We start from the raw sequence: 27,010 nt of genomic DNA, 5'->3' as shown, positions 1-27,010 counted from the left end.
TCCATGACATTTTCCAAAAGGCATTTATAACATTGTTTAAAATCCTAAGACAAATGACAAGGCTGAGGGCACAGGGGAACAACAACAGTTATTACTGAAATGCAATCAGTTGTACCTTGCAATATAATGGCTCAGCTATTAAGTCTCTACAGTAGTTCGGAGTAAGAAGAGTAGAATCTCTTTTTGTGACCAGTAGGGAATTAAAAGTATGCTGGAGTCTAGCCACGATTTGAGTGCTGTGTTTCTACCCTTAAGAAAAAGAGGTTAAGAAATTGGTTTTTTGCATCTTATCCAAAATATGTTCTCTTGAAGTAGAAGATTCCTTTTAGGAATTATTCTGTCTTGTGTGAAAAGACTCGGAGCTTTTGACATGCATCCACTTCAAGCTTTTGTGTGATGAACTTTACTTCAAAATATCCCATTAATAGGAAAATCACCTGTAATGTAAAAAAATCCAAGGTGATACATGAAGCTTAAGTAAATAAAAGGTGTCCCTTTAGGACACCTCTAGCTTAATAAAGAGGCTTATAATTTCTGAGTGATGGGAAATCTTTGGGATCCCAGAGATAAACTAAGGATAAACCAGTTATCAAAACCACACTTAGACAAAAAGTTTGGGCTTTGACAGTTTTTCTTTTCTTTTGTCAAAAAAGTATTATTGAAAAGTCCCAACCAGCTCTGCTTCTAAAACTAAAAGCAATATATCATTGAAACAAAAGGGACTGGCTGTTATATCTTATACGTCCGTGGTTGCTTGCAAACATCCCACCATTTGTGTACAAACACGGGAGGCAGGTTACAGCCACAGTAACACTGAAGGCTGCATGCTCAGAAGTAAAGATAACAAAATGGTTAGATAACAAAAATCAGTAGAGACTTTGTAGAAAACACCTCCTCAGCTCTCCTAGGTAGTTAGATTTAAAAGCAGAGAACTGCATTTTTGGCTTGTTTAAAGAACTGACTCTTGGCACACGTGGTGCTGCCATGCAGTTTTTTCATCAACTGCTTTCCTCTGGAATTTGAAGCTGGAGTCTTTAAACCACACATTCTTTCAACCTTATTGACTTCTCATATCTCATATTCATACCCTTAAAGCATACAGATACTGTGGTGGTGAATGCTGGTAGCAATGAACCGTTTCTCCCACTAGCTCTGCAACGTACTACTGCACAATCTGTGTTTTAGGGAGATGAGATTTACAGTGTAGCTTTAGGCATTCAATTTCTGTAGCTCAGTTATGAGCCACGGCTTTCTATACCATCGACTGAGCCTCCAGAGACCCATTCAGAGATTGCTCTTCTTCCAATTCACAGTAGGTACTTATTTCTGTATAGAGTCAGATGCCTAAATTTAGATGATGGAGTAACTCTTCTCCTCCCTCATCCTTATGTTTCACATTAATTTATTAAATCCTATCTCCAAGGTAAAGAGGGAGCAGTTCCAAGAGAGAATGCTACTGTGAGGAAGAGCATGAGGAACTTATCCTGACATGTAGGCCAATAAGCTGTAACATCACCATTCTTTAGGGAATATTTGCATATTCACTCCCCCCCCATAAATGGGGAGCAATCAGATAATGCAGCTTTAAAAGAGTAGTATTGAGTCATTTTATTCAGGCAAAAGAAAATAGCTAGCATCCTGATGAAGTTAGGGTGGGGGAGAACAATGTAATAGCATTTGTTGTATGAAACAGGAAATCAGTGCTAAGTTTTAATAGCTTTGACCAATCATTAGAACCTTTAAAAAAAAAAAACCACGAAACTTTTGTAATTATTTCCCTAATGTGGCAATTACTGGTTAAATCATTGCAGCCAGTTGTTACTGGAATCATTCCTTATCAAAGTTAAACTTTAACTTGCAAGGAACCTGTGCTTTGAAAGAAAAGTATGTACAGCTGCAGTTCCCAGGCTAAGAGTTAGAGCTCCTCTTTGTGTGTAAAGTTAATGCCTTAACTCTGCTGTAGCTGTTGTTTACCACTGAAACATGGTGCCTTTGATCGCAGCTCTCCAAGTGCTCTACAGAAAAGGATGAAATCATTGTGCTCATCTTACAGACCAGAGCTACAGTGTAAGCTATAAAGAAGTTAAGTGACCTGCCCGAGATCAAATGCCAAGCTTGTCCTGGAACCAGCGTCTGATCTCCAGTTTGTACTGCCTGTATCTACAACTTCCCTGCTGAACTCATTGTACTGAAAAAATGCAGAAGAGTAAAGCTCTTTTAGAAGATTCTGTTCAACGTTACCTTTTCAAGACAAAATACGTCACAAAGTAGAAAGATAGCGTTTATTTTAATTAAATGTAAGTAAAAGTTTTCAGAAGCTTAAGTCCAATTAAGCTTTTAAAAAATTTGTAGAGCTCCTAAAGTATTTGAATTTTATAACCCCAAATGCAAACTAAATTGGTTGCATTGATCCAATGCAATTAAATAGGCACATTTTTCAAATCTTCCTTGAAACAGCACTGTTAATTATTGTTGAAAGTGGCATGGGAGAGGTCACTGAACTGATAATACTTAGATTATAGTGTTTTTAACTCTTTGATATCGGAAACCTCTGGGGACAAGCCTACCTAGACAAGCTATTAGACAGATACTCCATCTAGCACATTAGTTTCTTAATCTAGTGAGGAAGATTTTAAATAAGGGTTGAATGGGGCAGTTGACAAAGGCACACAGAAAAATAACAATAGGCAACATGGACCTAAAAATGAGGAGACACACATTTATTTATAAATACGGTCACAGTAAAGCACGGAGAGAGAAGAGTGTATCAAACTAGTCTTAGATGGTTGTATAAAACCACAGTAAGGATGAGGAAGAGCTGAAAGTCTTAATACAATGAACAAGATTATGAGTCAATTAGCATAATTTATGGGAAGTATCATGACCAGAATACAAATCATAGAAGACAAAGCTTATTAAAAAATAGGAAACAGATTGAAATGTTGCTTTACTTATCAAAGAGTCACATGCTTGCTCAGTAGTCCAAAATATAGGAAGAACTACAGGTGTTGAAAAAAATCTCTGTGAACTTATTTCAAAAGGGGACACTCCTCAATTTCCCTTCCCCTGACAAAACTAGACTTCAGTACCTGAAGGACTTGAGTAAAGGCTGGAAAATATAAGGGAAAAATAAGTTAAAAACTTTGGATCAAGGGCATGGCTTCAAATTGTTTCAGTGTGAGAGAAATGAAATTATAGAAGACCACTGACTTGGGTAAATTGTGAATTCTTTATTGATATTAAATAGAAGGCAAAAGCCTATAGAAAAAGTTTAAAAAATGGCAAGAGTACATGGAGACAAGAGGAGGTGAAACTGGAAGGAAAATCTCAAAATAAGTCATATTATAAATACAGTAGTAATAAAAACAAATAAACAAACAAAAACCCACAAGAAAAGTGGTGATACAATTCCAGCAGGCAGGCAAAGCCATCACGTCATTAGTTGGTACCAAGAAATTTTGAGTATTATCTGATTTGCATCAATCTTCTGCAAAATTGTCAGATGTTAAACAGTAACTAGCACAATTAAGACCAGCAAGTAAAGGTAAGACTTCAATCTAAGCAAGTAAAAAGCAGTCTAGAGAAAGCTTAGGAAGTGGAAAAAAAAACCCATTACTAATTAGCTGGACTTGATGAACTTGGTTCTGAAGCTGATCTGATTAGAGCAGTCATTTCTAAGAACCACAGGAAAGCAAAAGACTGTGGAAAGAACAGATGGTGGTGTTTTGATTTTTTTTGTGTGGAGGTGGTACATTACGAACTAGCCAGCTCACCTTCAATTTTCCTTCAAATGTTTGAAAAGACAATCAGGACCCTTTTGAAAGCACCTCAAAGATGACAAGTAGCAGCTACTATGTGTTTGACAAGACTTGACAAATTAACCTAATTTCTTTTTAAGACAGGATAATGAGCCTTCTGGCAACGGGAGAAGCAGCAGATGTATTTTGACCATGACAAAGCTTTGACACCATCACAGATGATGCAAGTAAGGTCTCAGCTGCAGATTTTTGGACACAGTTTTGCCTCACTCCCAAATTGTGAAATGCAATAGAGAGCCCAGAGAGGGACCTGATTTCTAGGAAGTTACTCAGGAGGAACAACTGAAGGAATTGTACGGTTTACCCTAGTAAAGAAAAAAAAAAAAAAAGAGGTGGAATATGATAAACCTAGAGACTGTTGGCAATAAGGACAGAAACAATCTGTTCCTTTGTCATTGCAATAAGTACTTTGCTTATGGAGGAGCCACGCTCTTGGAACACCAGCCAAGCCAGTGCTGTAAAAAAATGGGTTTACAAAACAGTGGAAAAACTCCCACTTAGCAATGTTTGGCAATGGACAACTATAAAATTCTTCTGTGGTGTATTCCACAGGATCAGCTTTTTATTCCTTAACAGACAAGCATTAACATGTCAAGCAACAGATCTGTGAATGGACTGGAGTAAGGGGATGACACTGGTTACTCTAGAAGGTTCAACAAAATGAGGCCCCTGGGAAACAGGATAACCATCTCTGTTAAAATCATAGTCTGCTTTCCTCAGAACAAACAATTACCTTAAACTTCCTTTCTGAGCCCACCAGCACATCTAATGTTGGAAAACAACACTTCATTGCACCAGCCACTGAATTGCTATTATGAGAACTGGTGAAGAGCAGCAGACCACAAAAGTGATGCAGATGGCAAGGAGAGAACTCATTTTCCTGCCTCTCTCTGTCTGCACACACCCTAACAACATCAGAAGAAATCTGCAGGACATCTTTTGACATCGTCCACAATACGAAATCAAGGTTCAATCATATTGTAACTGCAAATGGAAAACGGTGATAAATAACTGGTCTCTAAACTATAATACAATATACTTCTTGTGATCTGTTATACCATGGTGAACCAATACTTTCCAGTTTTGATCCTTTGCATTCCTTTCCAAGGAGAAAATTGGCTTGCATTACAAGATTCAGATATTGATAGATTTCCATATGCAGTATGTGTATCTCATTAATCTCATTGCTTCTCACGCTCAGTCCTGAACTGCTATTTTTAGTGTACTTTATTTTACAATGAAGGCTTTTAAGGATTACAGGTTCTCCTGGCTTTTTCACTGTTAGCAGCAAGATAAACTTAAATTGGACTATATAGAAAAGGAGAAAGTTGAAACAAAACTTTCCTACTTAGGCTTCTTTTCAACTGTAACCCAGCCTCATCCTATCCTGACTTCCACAGGTATTCAGAAAAATTCATCAGTTATCAAAAAAAAAAAAATTTAAAACAAGCATTACAATCATTGCTCACAAAAGTTGAGGCAATTCTCTTTTTTTGAAAAGCATTCACTATATATATTCATACTATCCAGACATTTACACAGTGCTTTTTATCAGATTACCTTCAGCAATATCTGTTGGGGCACGTATAAGCCAGACTCCTCTATTTGGCTCACATACAGCTAGAAAGGGGGAGCATTGCCCATTCCTCTTCCTTCAAAACCCTGGAAGTGTTAAAAGGTTTTAAGGTAAAGGGGGAAAAAAATACTCTAGGAGTATATTTACAGCTACAAGAGAATCTCTCTCTCCTTTTAGTATTTACAACACATAATATGCAAACACAAAGAGTGCCCCTGACTTTCTGGAAGGGATTCAGAATACCTGTTTAAACAAAAAATGGTCTTAGGCACACCTTTCTTCCAAATATACTGTGCAATGCTTAGTACAACTGTGGAAACAGTACCCCATGGCAGCTCTGCAGGCCTGAGAGAAGAACATGTTCTGTAGAGTTCCTCAAACTTGCTAAAGTGATCACAGGTGATGACCTCATGCTATGACATTCTTAATATGCCTTACATAGGTACCCAATGTGATGTCACCATAAACAATATCTGTCCTTTACATCTTCTAGTTATAGATAATGACAGTACAGGTGTTCTTCTTAATGATCTGGTTCTATAAATCAACAGAATTTGCTTAACCAGAAAAAAGCAACCATGGTAAAAAAACCCCAAGCCTGAAAAAGCACCTAAAAGATACGCTTTCAGTGTGTCTAAATTAGCTAAGGTACAATAAAAAATAAGACAAGGCTATTCCTTTGCCCACAAACATCTGTTTAACAAGTATTTCTTGTGGGTAAACTAGGGTGTTTCTGTCCTAGCCCCAAAGCCAGCCACCAAGTAGCTGCATCACAAACAAGACAGAATCAGAGCCTTGGTGATGAAAATTTGTGCTATCAAGAGCAGAGCCACCAATGTGAATAATTTCAGGGGTTCTACAGTGAGAAAAGTAAGTATTTTGATGAGAAATACAGTGGCTGATAGAATCGCCATTACCACTTCTGCCTTAAACATTTCAGGTGGCATGTGCATTGAAGGAGATGCATACTCATTTCCCCAACAACAGAGTCAAGATGACATCTGGCCACACGCAGGCCACTTCTGGAGCAGAAGTGGATTCCCTTTGGGTGAATACCCTGCCCCTGGCAACAGCCTGTAAAAGGTTATCCAGCACTCTCCTCTCAGGAACCATGTACTCAAAATAGCTTAAATCAGTGGACAATCTATGTATACTAGACTAGCAAACAAAGACTAAGTCTTTGACTTACCTAGACTACTGGCAGATATACCTGATGTTTGATCTGTCTGCTTCCTAGCACAACTACCTCTCTCCATCAGGCATGGCAAAAAATCTCGCGTCCCTCTGAACGTTTATCAGGCAGAATAAGTAGCATCTAACACAAGGAACAAACATCACTTTCAGTCTGGAAGGTAGCAGAAAGTAAAAAGGCTTTGTAAAATATTATTGCCTAATCCCGTCTGCCATAAAAGGGAGTTTAGAAACTTCGAATTATTCAAGTGATTTGCAAAACAGTGAGGGGAATGAATAGTCCTATTCTTTCTGTTTTCTCCTGGGCCCCAAATATGCAGACTCCCACCTGCTTTCATAATGACTGGCAAGCCCTCAGATGACTAGACTATTCATAGTGACTACTACTTCATCAAAGATCTTAGCTAGGTATATCTGAACTCTTGGCAGAGAGAAAGGACAACATAGCGCTTATGTAAATTCTCTGGCATGTGAAGAACTCAACAGCTACCGTAGCATTGGGCACCTTTCTTTGGAGAAATGTTAACAGCTTTCTACCAAGGAGTTCATTGTTGTGCCCTCTCCGTCTCCCCTTTGGAGACCAGAGTATTCATGAATGTCTTCAGCAGCCACAAAGATTCAAGTTGTCAGACCCTGTAACTGCATACTTCGGTGTGGTGGGGGGGAAGACTGATGTTCCCAGATATAATGCAAATGTTTTTTAAAAGTCTATTTAGCAATGTTGCAGAGCACGTGTCTCCATATTAATGATCACTCAAAGGAGTAACGCCAAATTTGACATTTGACTGAAGTTTGACTAGTTCGGTCACCCAGGCTGAATTGATGACTCTGCTTTTAAAGCAAACTGTCAAGATTTTGAACAGATACAAGCTGTTACATTAACAAGCACTGAACGTGGCCATCCTGACGCCAGATGTCAACTACCGGAAGCAATTCAGTAAAGCCTAGATGTGAGAATGGTTATTATGCCTTTATTTTTGAAATCGGAAAAAAAGCCTTTGAAAGTAATTGAAGAATAGCAATTACATAAATCTCTTAGGAAAAATATTTTACATGGTATGAATAAAATATGAGATGATATTAACTACAACTTGCTTAAATGTCACCAAGTCACCAGTGGAGTACCCCAGGGGTTGATACTAGGGCCCATACTGTTTAATATCTCCCTTAACGACCTGGATGCTGGGACAGGGTGTATTCTCAGCAAGTTTGCAGATGATACAAAACTGTGAGGAGTGGCTGATGCACCAGATAGTTGTGCTGCCATTCAGAGAGACCTGGACGGGCTGGAAAACTAGGCTTAGAGGAATCTCATGAAGTAGAAATGCATTTGGGGAGAAACAACCCCATGCGCCAGTATGCACTGGTGGCCAACCATCTGGGAAGCAGCTTTGCAGAAAAAGACCTGAGGCTCCTGGTGGACAACAAGCTGAATATAAGCCAGCAATGTGCCCTTACAGCAAAGAAGGCCAACGGTATTCTGCATTAGGAGTGTTGCCAGCAGGTTGAGGGGGGTTATCCTTCTCCGCTACTCAGCACTGGTGAGGCCACACCTGGAGTGCTGGGTACAGTTCTGGGCTCCCCAATACAAGATAGATATGGACTTACTAGAACAAATCCAGTGCAGGGCCACAAAGACAGTTAAAGGACTGGAGCACCTTTCATATGTGGAAAGGCTGAGAGAGGTGGGACTGTTTAGACTGGAGAAGAGACAGCTCCAGGAAGATCTTATCATTGGTTATACATATCTGATAAGGGGGAATGAAGAGGGAGACAGACCCTTCTCAGCAGTGTCCAGTGACAGGACAAGAGGCAATGGGCACAAACTAAAAAAAAACCAACCAGGAAATTTGATCTGAACATGAGAAAATGTTTTGATTGTGAGGGTGGTCAAACACTGGAACAGATTGCCCAGAGAAGCTGTAGAGTCTCCATCTGTGGAGATACTCAAAACTCGACTGGACATGGTCTTGGGCAACCTGCTCTAGCAGAGCGGGTTGGACTGTTTCATCTCCAGAGATCACTTCCAACCTAAATGATCCTGCAATTCTGTGAAACAGAAAAGTAAATCTATCCTACTTGAATAGCCCTGTGGATCTATTCTCCAGCCTAGTAGAACAAAAAGCATTTCTTTTGGTTAAAAAAGCTATTTTATGGAACTAGCTAGATCATCAAGGATACTGGATTTCTAACAGTATTGAGATGACTACCTCATATTTGGTTTGCTCATTTTCACTTATGTTCAGGGACTTGCAAGGACTCTGGCCTAATACGGCAATCTTAAGCACCCTCCATCAAAAAATGTACTAGATAACAGTCTCATTAACTCTTCATAATGCATGCACTGTAGTGATCTGACCAGTTATATTGAAAAGGAAGGTGGCTAGTGAGAATGGGATCTTAATATTACCATTATAAGATTGTGTATAAAATAAAACTGCCTGTGCAGCTTGGCTTATAATCTGGGCTCGATACTGACGCTCACAGACCATGTAAATATTTGTTATTTAGCTAGCCCCACTGAAAGCTCTATGCAGGCATGTCTTCATAAGATTGGGCTTACAGCTTTGAATTTCACTGCACCACTAGAGACTTTGCGGTGTCTTGCCTGTTGCCACTGTGCAAATGGATACTTCCTCTTCTCCTTACTGAAAGATGGGCTAATGTGCCCACGGCATGATGGGGGAAGAGAAGAGGGAAGTTCACAAAAGAAGGTGTTAGAAAATATTACAAGGAAAATACTGGCTTCATTTGCCTAAAAAACCCCAACCAAACAAAAAACCCGAAGTACCAAACCCCCCAAAACAAAAAAAACAACAAACCCTCCCCGCCAAAAACCCCACAACAGAAATATGTTATTCCTTACCTGTATTCTTGATGCTGAATCAGATGCAGAATTTATTTATATCCATTGCTCTACTTCCTCTAAGATATCCAGCCAACATTGTAAAAGCATCAAAAGACATACTATGGTCACATGAAAGAAAGAACAAGCTTATACCATATGTTTCTGCCCACATCAATTGCAAGAAGTTACAGGAACGTTCATGTTATCGTACTGGATAATTAAAGTAACAATTACATTCTAATGTTCCAAGAACAGGCTGGCCATAGTCTATAGTTCCTGATTATTCACTGGAGAACGCCTTTGTACATTTAAGAAAGCATTAAAATATATTTTTCAAGAAAATTCAGGTCACTTTGCAGTACAGTAGCTACAAAACATTTATTTTTTAAATAAAAACATTTAAATCATCAGGTTTTGTAAAACAGCATGTCAAGTGTTTATCTTTGTAGTGTAAGCACCTTCAGTTTTGTGCTAAAACAATCAACATAATTTATTATTTGGTCAGGCTATTAATCTACATTGAAATAAATATACTTTTAACCAAGACAGATCACTTAATGCATACCAGATTACCATACCTTTATAGAAAGTTTCTCTGGTGACAAATGAAATACAGACTGTGAAACCATGATTGCAATATTTTTTTCTTTTTCTCTTTTTAAATTCAGTGAAGACTGGCCTATAATTTTAAACTATCAAAACAATGATAAAGCACTATAGACTATAGCTTAAAAAAACCTGCATCACATAAGAGAAATATTTGAGATGGCTTACCTAAACTGTCTCAGAATAAGAGGTGGAATACAAACTCCTAAATTAGTTACAATGCACTGGGCTGGTCATATCATATGTCCCACTCTTATAGGAAATTATCCACTGAACAGAAATAGAAATCTTTGTTTAATTACAAGAGAGATAAGCCACTGATAAGTGAAAACAATATAGCTCACAAAGGGCTTTTTATGCTGATACTATTAATTATAAAACATAGGGTGCAAAATTCAACATTTAAAATTATACCATCCTCAAAAGTACAGAACAGAACTTAACAGAAGTTTACAAGTCAAAATACTTCAGCACCTGAGATCTTCCTGTAGAAAGCCAGAGATACTTTCTTCAGAAACATGTAATACAATCAGCTCCTTTTCTCTCAGTATTACATAGGAATAATTGATCAAGAAAGAGCTGAAATACACATAATGCTCAAAAATTCTAATTAAGCCTTGAAGATAAATCTGCTATCAAGCTATACTTAAAATTTTATCCATGTGCATTACCTAATTGACTTTATTTTATGAAAATATTTTGTATTAAAACTGGAATAAACTTCATCTATTAAAGTGTTCTGATGAAATTAAAGTTTAAAGATAAGACAAAGAACAGTATTACATGTGAAGAAAATGTAATAACTTCATCATCCACTATATGCAGGCATTTAGTTTTACAGACAACTAGTGGTTATGCCTTTACTTTTGGTAAACTAGTACTTTAAGGAAATCCTTTTCTTTTTTCATTTTGAGAGCTGGGAAGTTGCATTTTCTGTGTTCTGCTCTGTATGATTACGACTTCATGATTTTCTGTGTACAATTATCTGTCATCCTCAAGGTAGCCACTATACTGCATAGAACAGAAACTTTCTTTTTTACTCCCTTGGTTTTGAAGCTTTAAGAAATTGTGTATTCTATTTAACAACTGAACTCCCAGACCCCAGAGCAAAGGAGAGAAAAACATTTAAAACAAAGGTCTCAACAAAACAGAGTTCTGATGGGAACATGGTAGTTTTATTCTAACATTATCTAATTTTATTTATGAAGACTATTTAAATGTCAAATGATATGCAAAATTAGGACTTCAAATACTGGAATGTGAGAGATGTTCCTTTAATTCTAGAAATGTTTTTATCAGGGAAAGTATACTGTACATTTGGTTTTATTTAATCACTCACTTAGTGGTACTGTAAAAAAAATTAAACTATCAGTGTTATCAAGGTTAAATGTTCCTCCCACCCCAATTAACTACTTCGAATTTTCTGGAACTTTTCCATCACTGAAAACCAGTCAAGCATATCTGTTTCTGTCCTTTAATTCCTAAATATGAATAGCTGGGCACTCAGTAGTAACTTTAGGAAGAAAAGCTGCAGAGATTATACTGAAAGATTTAATATTAAATTATCGCAGTTTTAAAATTTGAGTGCAGTAAAACGCACCATTGGCTCACGTAAAACCAAAACCAATCATCCTTAAAACCCTCCATTTTTCCTCAATACAAGGTGCAGCAGAGTTTAAAAAACAAGAAGGGGGGCAAACCCCTCCACCACAAACAAAAAATCCCAAACCAAGAATATTGTTTTCAGTGCAAACACTGTAGTCTTCAAACGGTTAAGAGGACAAATATTTACATTCCAGTGTATCCTTACCCACAAGGAATATTGCTTCACATTATAAAGTATGTCAAATACCTTTAATCCAGTCGCAATACTAAAGTTTACCCTCTCAAATCGATATGGTGGTTGAAACCTAAGTGTTTATACAAGCAGTGTAACTTTCTGGAGAAACTAATGCACACAGTTGAAAGTTCTCACAAAAACCAAGGGCAAAGACTGCAAATTCAGCTGCTGGTCCTTAACCAATTTCAGTATCAAATGCCAAAAAGTAACCAGCTACTTAAGGAGGAGTGAACCTCAAGGAGGAGCCTCCTCAACCAGCACCTTAAATCCCCTGCCCGCCTCCCTAATTCTACAGGCCACAGAGGCAAGCTGCAGACAACCACTTCTTAGGCGAAACTCTTCTTGACAGAACACAACCTTACTGTATATCATTCATTTTTTCCAATGTGCAAAAGTTAAATTTCTAGGAAAACCCCTCAAACCCAAAGAAAACTTCTGTGACACTGCAGAGGGAGGTGGGCATGTTATTTTAGTCATTCAAAATATGCTTATAAAGTTCACCTAGAATACTATTTTGCAGCATTGTGCTTTTAGAGTTACTAGCTGGGATTCTAAGGAACATTTGAAAAAGGCACCTACTACACTTTCTTGATTAGCTGCCCGTTTTAATAATTTTGGTACTATTTGTCACAGTACATCGGAAAACAGCAGCAGAAAGCATTAGATGGACAAGAATTTTATATTTGTTCCCCTTTAAAAAGCAAACATCTTTAAAATGAAAGGCACTCACGACAGAAACTCTCTCTCCAGTTCATATATAGATGGCCGACAAGTTTTGCTCTTCATTCTACATAAAGGCACAGTACAGTCTCTGTTTTGACCTTCCACATCAATATCAAGTAATGAGGGCATGTGGCAGTTAGTTCTTTCCTCCGTATCTGGCAAGAAGTTAACATCTGGATCTACATTGCCCTCTAAATATTCAGAGTCTTTGGAGTTTGGTTTAATAATACGTGGAATAATCTGCCATGCATCAATTTTACTTCTTAGAGAAGAAGGTCGAGGCCGTGATATAATATTGACAGCACTTTGCTTTTCAGTTGAAACACCACTGTGATTGCTTCTTTGTTGAACAGACAGAGAGTGCAGAGTTCCAGTCACTGACAGAACTGGTAACGTGGAGACATCATTGGTTGAAGCAAATCCATTAGCTAGGGGAAAGGAAAGGCCAAACAAAAAAAGACAATTTAAACCATGTGACTTCTTGATTTCTTTGCCATTTGTAAAACTGGATTGCCATAAACACTAGCGGGTTTTTTCCACCAGAAAAATTAAGAGGCTTGTACTTTTGTGGGGAATCTCCTAAAAAAGGACCAGCAGTGCTCAAATAACATTTTTGCATCTATAGTCTCTGCTAGAGACCATAACAATTCATTTTTATTGCTACAAAAGAGATATAGAGAGAAAGCATTAACCACCCAGTAACAGGATGAATACTAATATTGGAATAAAGCCCCACAAATTTGTCCGGTTATTATGAGTAATTACATATGCATAGAGTACCATGAAGAATATTACATTTAAGCCACCATAGAACACCAGTATTGGTATTTAGAGCTTCTTTTCAAAAACTCATCATGAACTTATCCATTTACATGGAAACCAGACGTAAAGACCTTTCTTTCAGCTTAAATTTTTATCAACAGCTGAACTTAAGGATTCGTGGAATATGTGACATAACTTCTAGGTCAAGCAAGCAAACTTACCAGACTTGTTTTTCTTGAAGTTAATAGATGTGCAGTACTAAAATGATGCTCAATCATCACCTATGCAGACTATGAAACTATATTAAACAAGTGTATTCTCAGTCTCAGGAAGTCCACAACTACATAATGCATGCACCTGACACAGACTCAGTTTATTTCAGCCATAATGCTAATACTGTACATTTCACAAAAAGTAGGTTCTCGACGACATAAAATGACCTATTTTTGCAATACCTGAGAAAAATAGATATCGCCTTAAAATGAACCATCTCTCCCCCTTAAATCTCCATACCCACACTCCTAACAGGATACTATTCCAAGTGCAGATAGTTTATTCAGGGTTCAGACACAGAGGGCTTACCCACACACAGTTATGATGGCTCAGCTAACACATAACGGTGTAACAAAAATCCTAGCAACTCATTAGTGAATGGTTAGTTTCCACACATTATCTGTTTGTATACTTAAAAATCCCCTACATTTTAAGTTCTTAATTACCCACCTGTGGTCTGAAAATTGTTCCCATCTGATAAGGTTCGTCTGTGACCCAACACACTTAACTTTGTGGAAGAATCATTTGGCACATTTCGAGATTCTTGTTTCAGACAAAGATTAAAAGGCTGATTTTTAAATTGTGTAGAAACTGTGTTAGGAGCCAGCTGTATCCTCTGTTCTCTCTTACTTTCAGAAGCTTCAGTTGAAAAGTCATCAGTGGAACTACATGGACCACAATCAGCAAACACAGTGCTTACAAATGCATCTTCACTGTCAGATTGAAGTAGGCATTTTGTGGAAATGGAGGGCATAGAGAGAAGATTCACAGTATTTGCAGCTGGATTTAGGGATGGAATACTTGTTTCCTCTTTCTTGGACTGCAATCTTGTAGGGCTGGCACTCCTGCGAAATTTTGAAGCACGCTGAAATATTCCATCACGCTTCTTCTTCTCATCTTTAGGCAAGAGTTCATCTGGACCCTGCGATTTGTTCAGCTCTCTGATATCTAAGCCCAGGGCAACAGATGCAAGGAGGACAGCACACCCATACAGCACTGAATCAGTCTTCTTTTTCTGCAGCGTCCTGCTCAGACTGTTTGTAGGTGTCATTTGAGGAGTACTATTTGTAGAACTAGCAGAAGTTCCTTCTTCAAAGCTCTCATGTTCTACTGTATTCTCTCCCTGATCATCTTTCCAAAGAGGTAGATTAATATAGGCCTGATTCGGCAACTTAATTGGCTTTGGTCTTTTACTGTCCAAACCTTCAGGGAGAAGTTTCTTATCAGTACAGACACCTATAAAACATTACAGTATACTTTAAGATTGGAATTCAGCTCTTTTGCTATTGCATGTCTGTATATGTAAACATTATTTCCTTTCACTTGCACAGTATTAATCTTGAGGTATACTGTATACCCCCTTTAGATGCAGTCAGAAGCTCAGACTCACATTGTAAGATTCAGAAACACACCCTAAGCCTAAACCTCTTCAAAACAGCAGAGGTACCATTTTGCTACAAGTTCATCTTTTTAGCAACTCAAAAGCAAACTCTGTTAGAAGCAACTTGCAGATCAATCTTCCTGAGTGTATATATTAACTGTAAACAAATTACGTCTTCCACACCTGAAAGACTTACTTTTGTTTTAAGAGAGGCATAATGTATCTCCCAACCTTTATGCACTCAACACAGTTGAAGAGCAGATATTGTCTTTGCATTTTCTGTGATATTTGAGGATTTGCAACACTTTGGTAGTGCTTTTCAAATAACATGGAAAACCATTTCCGCGTATGGATTACAGTGAAATAATTTACTATATACAAACTGCCAGGTAAGATCTGGAACACATTCTTTACAACACTTTCAATTGAACGTGTTCCAAAATCCAGTGGGTTACTAGAAATTTTTCCAATTAATTCATTAGGGAATGGTGGTCTGGAGTAAAAAGTAAATTTGACATCTCACACCTAAATGTGTGAGATGTCAAATTTCACAAAAAAAAAGGAAGGTATAATTTGACTTACATGTGTTATTCTACTATAAACTACTGAATGCTACAGAATAAACACAGAAATATTTGAAATGCAAATATGTAAACTTGTATAATCTTCTCTGTAAGTAGGGGTTTAGTAGTAAATTTATAGTAAAAAATAGTAAAATTACTATTTGTGAAGCCTTGATTTATACCCCTACCAGTATATATGAAGATGAAAATGCTTTTTTCCTAGGAGAAAAAAAAAAAGCAGTGTAGCAGTGTCCAAGCAGCTTACTATTTCCTCTTCCAGCTGGCATAAATCTAGCCGCTGGTATGGACACCAAGTTATATCATAGTTTTCTTTCCTGACACTGATAACTTAATTTTCTCAGATAAGAGAATCTCTAGTATAGAAAATGTGTGCAACTTTGAAAATTATGAATATTGTATAGCCATAGCATATTATAGTAATGGACATAAAAAGCAACATACAGCTATTATGTTCCCGATCCTAAAGGGATTAAGTATGTTTTGCCTTGTGATTTACCTGTAAATCCCAAAATTTTGCCTAAACAACTTTAAGATTTGAAATCTACATTTTTTTTCTTGAAAATTTAGAGAATAAAACTCATTTAAAAAACAGGGAACTATTAGCTGGGAATACATCAGGGCTTACAGGTTTTTAAACAGCTATGCATTTTTTTAAACAGCTATGCAGAGCCCACTAACAATAGAAGTCATTAATGATCATTTAAATGTCAAGACAACTACTGATTTAGATATTTCTTTTTAAAAGAAGCTAAAAAGTGGTGACTACAGACCTCATATACAGATCAGCTTGCAACTCAAAAACATGGGAAAAAAGCTCTATGTGGTACTGCTCACACACCATGTATATTTCTTAGCTGCTAATGCTGGAAATGTGAAGATGTTAACACTTGCGTTTTTTTATAGATAGTTTTTTGCACAGGAAAATTATTTGTAGCATGACTACTCTTCTAATAATCTGCATAATCCTTGAGGAATTCAAGCAATACAATTTATAACACTGGATGTAGACTTAATGCCATTATATGGCAACTTTAACTTTTTCAAAAATAGCTCTTACCTTGGTCCACAAATAGTGAAGCTAAGGGAATACCCTTCTGACTTTTCATTAAAAGGGTTGACCAAGGGTTGCTGCCATCTGAAAGGGGTCTTATTCTGAAATAACAATAGTTGTTTTGGTATTACAGAGGATACCATGCTTATACACCGTTTCATAGAAAATTACTAAAACATCTTGCTTTTTAAATTATAAACATGTAGTACATAACTTGAAAACAGTAAAGCTTTCCAAAGGTAAAAAACCTGTATATAATAGCAGAGTCATATGACTAGAAATTGATACATGCCTTATATCAGGTAGTCCTTATATGATGAAAATTTCAGTCCTAAAAAGAAAGCCAATGAAAAATGGGCCTTGACTATCTATTGAAGAACAAAAGTTGGTGAAAACCTGGACAACAGTTTCACTGTGTCAAAGAAATGATGTCAATATTGGAAATTTATTAAACATAGTGACTTTAAAACAAACAAAAATATCATAAAGCCGGTTTCAATAGATGGTCTAGAACCAACTACTGCCACAGGTAAATAAGTGGATGTCTCTACGAAGAAAAAAAGAAAAAGGCGCAATAAATAATTATATATACTAGAAGAGACAAGGAAAAGGATCTCTTGTTTCAGAAAAACTGCTAATCTCCAGTTTAGAGTAATCAGAAAAAATAATCTGAAAGTGAAGGTGTCCAACTGATTTTCAGAACCCTTTCACCCTGTATTTGTCAGTGTAAATGATGTTGCTGGTGTGAATTGTGCTTCATGTATGCAAAGTCAGTTAGTCTTATTTAATCGTACTGGAAGTGCCCACTGGGGGCCATGCTTGCAGTTCCTCAAGTCAAGCTGAATGTCTGGTATGCATTAGGAGCTCAGCATCCCAGTATGTTCCAAGTCTCAAAAACCAGAGATAAAGGGTAATAGATAAGAGCCACTAAAACCTTAAGATAAGTAAGCTTTTTATCCTCAAGTCTATGTGAGGGAGCTACTGATTATTAATGTAATTCCTAAATTAATTAAAAGGTAGGACTGAGTTTTAGCTGTAACTAGAAACTGCAGAACTTCTCTCTCTCACTACCTGTGTTAGTGATTCAGTCACCAAGAACGCTTAGTATTATCAAACAAACAAAATGTAGTAGACATACTTGTCCTTACAATCTGCACGATCCTTTGTTTGAACTGAACTTGGTCCCCATGTACAACCTCTCTTTTTAAAACTTCTCTTTACATCTTCAAACTCTTCTTGGTGATAAGTTGTGCTCCTTCCCCAAGTTCTGTTGCTTTCATCTGAAGTTACTAGAGATTGGATTTAAAAATACAAACAAAAAAACACCCACACATAAATAGTATTTCTAAAACCAAAATATTTTGACAGAACAGAGTATTTTCTCCACTGCAAAACCATTTTGACATAGTAACACAACGAGAAGTAGACAAAATTTGAGATTTTTTTCTTTTAGAAAAACTATCACGCAAACTGCACTGATCCAAAAAGATGAGCAAGCAAGAAAAATAATTTATGAGCTGACAAGAGACCCAAATTAAAGATAAAACAGCAAAACAATCATATTTTCCATGCTTCCTTTAAGTGAGAACCTTATATTTAGGCAATTCAGACAAGTGAGTTAGACTGAGCACTTAAATTCCAGTGAAGAAAATATATGCTGTGGAACAATTGGTATAAAATGAAACAGAATATTCCAATTGTGACAATGATTAACGTTTTCTTTCTCACTACACCAAAACAAATTATACTTTTAAAGTGTCTAACCTTCATTAAATGCTTAGTCTGTCACCGTCTCAACTGTTAAATTAAACAGAACCAGCACCTTTGAAACATAATGAAATCTTGCCTTTTTTCATAACCCCACTGGGAAGTTCATATTCACTTGTGATATCTACATCTTGCTGGTACACATATACACTGTTTCTTCGGCCATTAGTTGTGTGTGTATCTGTTTTGGGAATCACTGAGGAAAAATTAAGAGAATGTAGTAGAGATCTTAGTCAAGCTGATTTCAGAAACGGAACTGTTTCCCTCGTATTTTTATCTTTGGGTCATAAAGCCCAGATCTATAAAGGCACTAAGCATCTTTTGATAGAGAGTTTTTACTGTAGGGTTTAGAGGGTCCTCTTTCTAGGACCAGACCCAGGCAAGTAGATTTTTGTATATGACGGACTAACCAGAAAAGTAACTTGCTATCAACTTAGCATGCTTACAGCGATGATGGAGAGACCTAAGAGAAAAACAACTACGCCGGTTGTAACGGCGTGATAAGTGAGGTTCCATTTACAGGCCCGTGGCTCTGCCAGCCCTGCACCGCACTGCACTCTCCTCCTGCCTCACCGTACACCTGCTCGCCAGCGCAGCCTCCCCTGGAGTACAGCACTCTACTTGCCTTCTTTCCACTCCCATTTTCAACCATATTCCAGGACCTATGGAACATATATCTTACCGGTTTTCCTCCTCCCTTTAAAACACCTTTCAAAATCAGCCGAATTTGTTTTAATAACAAGATTTACAATTAACTTTTTATTTTTATTTTAACCTAAAAACTTACAGATCTTGAAGTTAGCCTCGCTCATGACAAAGTGAAGCAATCAAGTAACCAATTGTTAGATACGCCTGTTCAAATCACCTGTATTTGAGCAAGTCTTCTTGAAACAAAGACACTTTGAAGTTAAATCAAGATAAAACGTTATTGTGGGAAAGAGAATTTATTTTGCACAGGTGCAGATGGGTGTGGAAGCTGAATTGTTTCAGCTAGATACTCCTGAGAGATCTGATAAGCTTTTAGGTAAAGCCTAGGGATCCAAACTCAGAACCAGAAGATTACTTCTTTTAAAGGAGACCCTTTATGTTGTCCTGTATGTTCTAGTCCTACAAATACAAATGCCTGCTCAAATAAAAAAAAATAAAAAAAGAAAACAAAAATCCCCAGTGGCACTTAGCACACACACAAGGACTGGCACTGTTATAGCTTACATAAGGTTATGCATTTTTAAAAAAAAAAAAAAAAAATCAAGTTTTCAGAATCATGCCAACACCTGACATTTGCTTCATTTCCAAGCATTTCCATACAGAGCAAGGAGAATCAAAGATAAAACGAGACAGTCTTGTTTATACGCAATTAGGAAATTTTACTAAGAAAAACCTTTCTTACCTTTCTGCAGTAAAAAAAAAAAAAAACCACCAAAAAACCCACCACACGGTTTGAGGTTGGGAAACCATATCAACACAGATACTGTGTCAGCTAACTTCTGAAAAAGACTTTACGTAATTTTCCTTCCATCTCAAATTTTCATTAAGAAAAGTAAGACAGGGTTTGCCCGCCTCTCTCCTTTATCCACAACATATGGGTAGTAATGGTTTTCGCCCAGGGAACTGTATCAGTTACAGTTCAAACAAATAATAAAGTTACTGCCAGAAAAGACACCACTTCTTCTTTACACATTAATAATGAAAAGGATTTCGTAAGGCAGAGGTATTCCAAAGGAGATGAGAGATCTGGTTTCTATCCAAACTTTAAACAAAGTTTCAGAGTGGTTTAAAAAAAAAAAAATTTAAACTAGCTACAGAACAGTATGCAGAAGAAAAATCCCCATGCGTTTTGATTTCCCCTCCTCCTTATATACATCTGATAAAGCCAGATTCTGAAGTAATTTCCTTCAGAGGTGACTACCCTTGCAAGAGAAGATAACCGTCCATAAGCTATCATCTGGAACAAGTTCCACTGATTTCATACAGAGAGAGAAACTTGAGGCTTTTTCATCTCACATAGCATTCTATGCTAAATATGGACAATTAGACAATCTATTTTGCACAATAGATCAGACTGTACAAATGCAAGCAGTGAATCCTGTAGGAATTGTTTTCTATCTCTACATATGCCATTCCCAAATATAAATGCGGGAATGATCAGATCTAAGTATGATCAGTTTTCTTCCATATTCATGGTACCTTCACTACATGAGCATGAACGCACCTTTCCTTCTATCATCAGTATACATGGAATAATGTAGGCCTACAAGCATACCCACAATTTTATTTTTGTTTCTTTCTCTTGTTTTCAAAAAAATTAAAACGAGCTTTCTTCTTTATTTTCTTCTGGTTTTGTATTTGCTTAAAGCTTGCTTCTTTTTTGACATAAGCAAGCTGGGTTGCTGGCTGATTGTTCGGCCTTTCCATCTCACATGACTCCCTTACTCTCTGAATCTTTCTTTTTTTTCCGATAGTCCATAAGTGATTTCCTTTATCAACTCCAATACCTAATAAAAACTTGTTTTCCATCTTACATGGGTTCTAAGCATGATGCTTTGCCTTTTGCCATTATAAATTTTGATTCTTCATTGTTTTATCCCAGTCAGTTTACAAATGAGTTCCTGAAGTTATTAAGGAAAGATATTATTTAAAGCATTCACAGTCATTTTCAATTACTGAAAATTAGTTAGCATTTTAGCAAGATTATTCCTCCCAAAGAATAAGTTGCAAATGTTTCAGAACAAGTTAAGGGACCTGGAAATCAGAAAGAAATCTGTCTGGAATCCGATACTAATACCAGTGTTTCAGTGAGTATATGGAACAAACAGTCTCTATGGACCAAATGAACAAAAAGAAATGGTGGAGACTTACATTGTATAGCTCGAAGACGAGGAATTATTGTGGGACTACTTGATGGACTAGAGCTGTTACTGTTTAAACTCCTCCTCTTATCCAGATTGGGGGATGCCTGCACTGTTATTTTGTGCTGGAAATCTGTAAGAGAGTAAACCAAATCAGTTTTAATGTTCTAAATAAAAAAATCTTCAGGAGATTATACTGCTGTACTTCTTAAAACAATTAAAGCTATATAATGAATTAGACTTGATAGTGTAAGAGATGTTCATATTAAAAACACTGACAAACTCAAACTCTTAATGTAACAATTTAGATATTGAGTCAAACAGGCAGGATTTCACACCTTCACAGACACTACATGACAGGTTTCCAATAAAATCAACAAAAGCAGGTAGATCCAAGTGGACCCAAACTGCGACACATCCACATCACAAGCTGTAATTCAATCTTGTTGATTGTCACAGAGGGAAAGAAAAATATCAATATTTCATCTCAAATCAATCAATATTCATGGCAATCAGATTTGCCTACTTCTTTTATATTTTATGTAATTCATATGCAATGTAAAAAGTAGCATTAACAAAGAAGTCACATCTATGAGCATGTCAGAAAAACAAGACACCAAGCTACAGAATTACAAATATTTATAGCAATGTAGTAAAAAAAGAACAACAACAAATATTGGCAAGTGAGAAAAATTTTATGAAATAAAATTTGACGATATGCCCCCCTCTAATCCTCATCATCAGTGCAATTAGATTGTATGTTATTCTTACAACAAAATTGTCTCAAGGACAAGTTCGTCTGGATGATTCTTGACAACAAAGAGCTAAGTGGTGTTCTGAGCAAAACTTTTTATCACTTTTTCAAGTTAAATATGAGCAGAACTGGAAACAAAGGACCAAATATTTAGTTTAAGCTTGCGATCCAGCATAAACAAATCTAACATGCTTGTCTGGGAGGCTGTAGTGTTTTAAAAATAATAATAACAGTAAATAAAATAAAGTAAGGAAAAATAAGCTTATTTCACTAGTGCTGAAACAGTACTCTAAATATTACTGGTAAATATTACCTCTTTGTCTCTTTCCAGCTACCATACAGCTATGATTTGGTCAGACCTGTGTTAGCATGGCATTAAGCTCTTACTGCATTAGTAATAAACTGACAGACTTGACCTGGAAGCCGCTGAAAGGAAGCCCATCAACACCAGGATGCTGCTACCACTTTTGAAGCTTTCCAACCATTGGCGTAACCTTGAGTTTACGTAGTGCCATCTCGTGGCAACATTAAAAAGGCACCACTAAACCAGTCCCTGACACCAAAAAAAACCCCAACTCTCTACAAACATACCTCCTTCACAAAGAGGGCATATTAATGCATTCATGGGTGGAATTAAGTGCTCTAACATTCAAATTATATCACATTTGTATTCTGAAATAATATCTTCTGTTGCTATTACAGTGTTTTCTTGTAAGAAGTAAGGCACCGAAGATTGTTACTGCTGTGTTGTATTTTGCAACTGCAATAAGCATGCAATTTGGACCTACCACAGCTGTACCTGCAGCCTTTACAAAGTGCTGTTTTTCTACTATGTATTTGCAAGTTTAGGGCAAACAGCACGAATACATGATCATGTTAGAAAGCTCTGGGATGTGATAAAAAGGCACTTTTCTAACTGCACAAAAAGAACGATAGCAAAAATCTGAACTTCGAACCAATCTTAAATAATTTGGCTCCTGTGCTAGTAACCTTTTCCTCCAGATACAATGGACTTCTAGCTGAATCAGGTGAAAGACTCTTCCAGCTGAAATGAGGACTACTCCACAAGAGTACAATATGTGAAAGCTGTTTTCTTGGCCGGGGAGGGGGGAGGGCCATACAAGTCTTACTCTATCTTTTTGCACTATTAGGATAGAAGGACCTGGTAATGAATTAAAATAGTAGCCAATACTGAAAACATTAACCATGGAACTGAAGCCTGCATATTTAATTGTAACATATATTGTGAACTTCAAAAAAATTGCAAACCTGAAGGCAAACTAATTCTGTGTCCATCTTTAAGTTTTAACCGGCTTCTTTTAAATTTGCCCTTCCTCTTCTTTACATTGGGTTTCTCTTGGTTTAACTGGAATATCATGATATTCAGCTCACGCTCCAGTACATCGATCTCACGTTCTGCTAACTGTTGCTCACGGCGCTTAAGTAATTCTTCTTGAGATTTTTGCTGAAGAGCTGCTCTTGTCAACTCCTCTTCTCGTGATCGAAGCTCCTGAAGATTCACACAAGTGAAACTAAGTAGTAATGTGAAGGTTGCATTAAAGGATATATAAAGTGCACAGTAGGTTGTATTTCCTTATCTATTTTCATGATGCACTATAGACATGTAACATGCACGTGCGAACTTCTGACACTCCTCCATTCTACATAAGCCAAGATTCTGTATCCCAACACAATCAAGCATTATACAGATTTCCTTTTAACCATTTAACTTGAGTCACTTTACTTAAGGTAGGTAAGCACTGGCAATGGGGACAACACATCCAATCAAAGATTATCAGCTTACAGACTAGCAGAAAAGTGCTTGAAGTACTTCACATCAGACACTCTTTCATAGCATGAGGGCTGCTCTTAGATAGCTCCTACGCACTAACATAAAGTCAATGACCTGACGAATACACAAATGAATGCCTTTATCTTAAATTTTCTAACCTTTCCTGTTTTTCAGCCATGTATTAAGTAGCGCTTTTCTATCTAGAAAAGCAATCAGTATTACACCAAATGAGGATTAGTGTAATAGAATAAACTAAGTCATAAGACAGAAGACAGCTGTTTCTTAATTAAAATCTAGCAGGTATCTGTATAACATCAAACAGATACTAACCACTGAATTACACCATGAAGACTCTCCAACCATCAATCCCATAGAATAGTTGTTCTTTTCCCTTTATTCTTTTTATTTTGGAAAAGGAAAAGCTTTAGTGAGAAAGCTAGTTAATTTTTCAGGGTAAATGAATCCCCAAGGCTAAACAGCTGTAAACCTACCATCTTAAAATTATGTTAACCTTCAGCTTCCAAAAGCTGTTAAAATATATCTGAAATTTAAGTAGACCTCCCTTCATAGTATGGGGCATATTATACATGAAACAGACTTACCCAGAAGTGTTGTAGTCAGTACTGCTAATAAAAGAGACTACAGGAAAAGGAGAAGCTACAATGTGACTGATACAGTATGTTTCTCACTACATAATTTTTTCGTTTTTACATATGATTGTGGATAGAAACTGAAATTCAATTCAAAATAGAAAACCAGCATTTGAAATTATGCTATGCTAAAAGTGCTGGACATTTAAGAATCTTATTCCTATTTAAAATTCATTCATTTTGTCACTGTACAATCTTATAATTGTGGTGTGGCTTGGTTTTTTTGGGGTGGGTTTTTTGTTTTTGGGTTTTTTTTTTTTTTGGTTGTTGCTGGTTGTTTTTTTTGTTGTTGTTTGTTTGTTGGTGGTGGTTCTTGGTGGGTTTCTTTTGTGTGGGGTTTTTTTTGTTTTTCTTTTCTTTTTTCTTCAGAGCAGACTGCCTACTTCTGCTCATTAGTATCCGGCAATGTTGTATGCCAGCACAATTCTTTATCGCATACAGTGAAAGCAAAAAAATAAGCTTTCTGCTCTTTTTAATTCCCACTTTGTCCTGAATAAATTAGCTCCTGAACTATACTACTTTGGTGTTTTCAAATGAGGGGGAAAACCCCTCTCTGTTCTTGCCAAAAAGACTATGGTTGTCAAAAGACAGGTTAGCACTGAAGCAAACTCATTCAGTGAGAAGTATCTGTTTCCTCAGAAAGATCCTTGTTCTTTCTTTACAACTATAGCATGCACACACTGCTTATCATTGTTTTCAAATTTAATTGAAATGATGGACAAATTTCATATGGTTTGCTAATTTTGAGTAAGCTTGTTTCAAGACAATTTTTTTTTTTTTTTTTTTTTTTTTAAAATCCACTCTGCTTAACACATACAGTTTTGCAAAAGGCAGTTCTGGCTCTTGGAAATTCAAAGGAGCCTGTCTTCACGCCAGCAAGTAAGGTTTTGAGTTTTGGGGTTTTTTTTGTTTTGTTTTTGGGTTTTTGTTTGTTTGTTTGTTTTTTTTAAGATATTTAGAGATTGCTGCAAATTCTCACTTTCCTCCTCCTCCCGTCTAGTCAAAACTGGACAACCTAAAACAAAGGTTGGAAGCAGAAGCTGCATGAATTCAAATTTAGAATAAAGGTACTTTAGAGTTTAAATAGAAAAGATGTTTATTACGGTATTAATACTGCATTAAAGATGTATTAGGAGACACTGTTGATTATCCTCTTGTTGTCCTCAAATCCAGGTTCCATAAAGCTCAGTAACTAGGCAAAAATTGAGGGCCCATATTGAAAAGGTAGACAGTCTAGAAAAAGTAATAGTGTTTTCTCACTGAGAGATTAAGTATTTACTCTTTCCAAATAAACTAATTAAAGACAGACTTACTGCAATTAGTTATGCAATGTTTTTACACCACTCTACAATTAAAACACCCATTGTAAGGAAGCTAGGAAAGAATTCTATATTTAAGTTGCTCAAGAACGTTTGTCAAAAGAAGATTGTGATCTTCTCTTGGAGTGGGCGTCACCATCGCTCATTCACAGCAAGCCCTTGAGGAAATTCCTCCAGCTACAGAAGTTCCTCTTTTACAGGGCATGAGACTCCATGCAGGGGTTTGTTTGTTTTATTATTACAATATAAATACTTCCATAGACATTACTTTCTCCCTAGTACCCGTCAGTAAAATTGATAATGTGCCAAATTAAATAAGCCTGCACATATGAAAACCTTATCTAAATCAAATATACATGCTTTCATTCTTAAACAGGTTTACCTAATTAGGGCAGATGACTTTAGAGGGGCATTTACTTTGGCATATGAGAAGTAAATTTCATTTTATCTTTTCCCCTCCTCAATTAAGCTTAACTCACTTTTACACCAAAAATATGACTCTTCTCCCAAAGCTTTGTGCCGACTTATTTAATCCTAAACTTGATTTACTCAGTTTTTTCTTCAACGGAAAATCTCATATTGGACTAATGCCTCCAGAAAATTAAAAAATAAACAAAAACCTGAATGGGAATGCCTGTTACAATTGCTCCCGGAGTAAAAAGGGGAAAACGGCTGGTTAGGCAGTTGCTGGAGGGGCAGAAAAGAGAGTTATGCAGGTTAGGCAGGCTGTGGCAAGTAAACGCAGTGGCTGGTGACCCCACGGCCAGTAAAAAGGAAAGTCTCTACTCTCTGTAGAGGGACTCTAACCCATCTGGAAAGGAAAAGATCTGACAGCTACAGAGGCACACAGCCCAGCAACCTACATACCCACTGCAGGCAGGGCGGAGACTACACAGACAACACCTACCCAGTTCTGTGAACCGAAATGGAAGAGGGAAAAGCAGAGGGTGGAAGAAAAGGCAGATATGAAATACATACGATTATTATTGACGATACTGCAATCTTAGTGGTGATCAATAAATTCTGATACCACACATGCTGATATTACAGTAGATCTGTAATGTCACACTCATCACCAGCCAACAGTCTACAAACAGCCATTTGTGACACTTGATGAGAAGTGAGGGACAAAGGCTGCTGACAGTGACTTGCAAGACAAGAGTTTAGTTTTTGCTTTTGTCAAAGTTAAGTGACTATTTTTACAAAGATTTCTTCACAAGTCGCTG

General features: G+C 36.9%; 1 protein-coding gene across 1 annotated transcript in view; it reads right to left on the bottom strand.

Annotated features, from left to right (window-relative positions):
* Nucleotides 1–9,456: 9,456 nt before the first annotated feature.
* The window catches only part of MAP3K21 (mitogen-activated protein kinase kinase kinase 21), a 44,654-nt gene continuing 27,100 nt past the window's right edge, over nt 9,457–27,010 (bottom strand). The window contains exons 5-11 of the mRNA XM_075146458.1: nt 23,293–23,533; nt 21,280–21,402; nt 18,476–18,616; nt 17,792–17,942; nt 16,660–16,754; nt 14,088–14,873; nt 9,457–13,030 (exon numbers count right to left, since the gene is read on the bottom strand). Coding sequence (XP_075002559.1) covers nt 12,606–13,030; nt 14,088–14,873; nt 16,660–16,754; nt 17,792–17,942; nt 18,476–18,616; nt 21,280–21,402; nt 23,293–23,533 — 1,962 coding nt within the window. The 3' untranslated portion in view covers nt 9,457–12,605. The remainder of the gene's footprint in view (nt 13,031–14,087; nt 14,874–16,659; nt 16,755–17,791; nt 17,943–18,475; nt 18,617–21,279; nt 21,403–23,292; nt 23,534–27,010) is intronic.

This window comes from Calonectris borealis, chromosome 3, assembly GCF_964195595.1.
Source record: "Calonectris borealis chromosome 3, bCalBor7.hap1.2, whole genome shotgun sequence".
Classification (NCBI taxonomy): domain Eukaryota; kingdom Metazoa; phylum Chordata; class Aves; order Procellariiformes; family Procellariidae; genus Calonectris; species Calonectris borealis.
The sequence above is the reverse complement of the archived record's forward strand: the minus strand, read 5'-3'. Positions and strand labels throughout refer to the sequence as shown.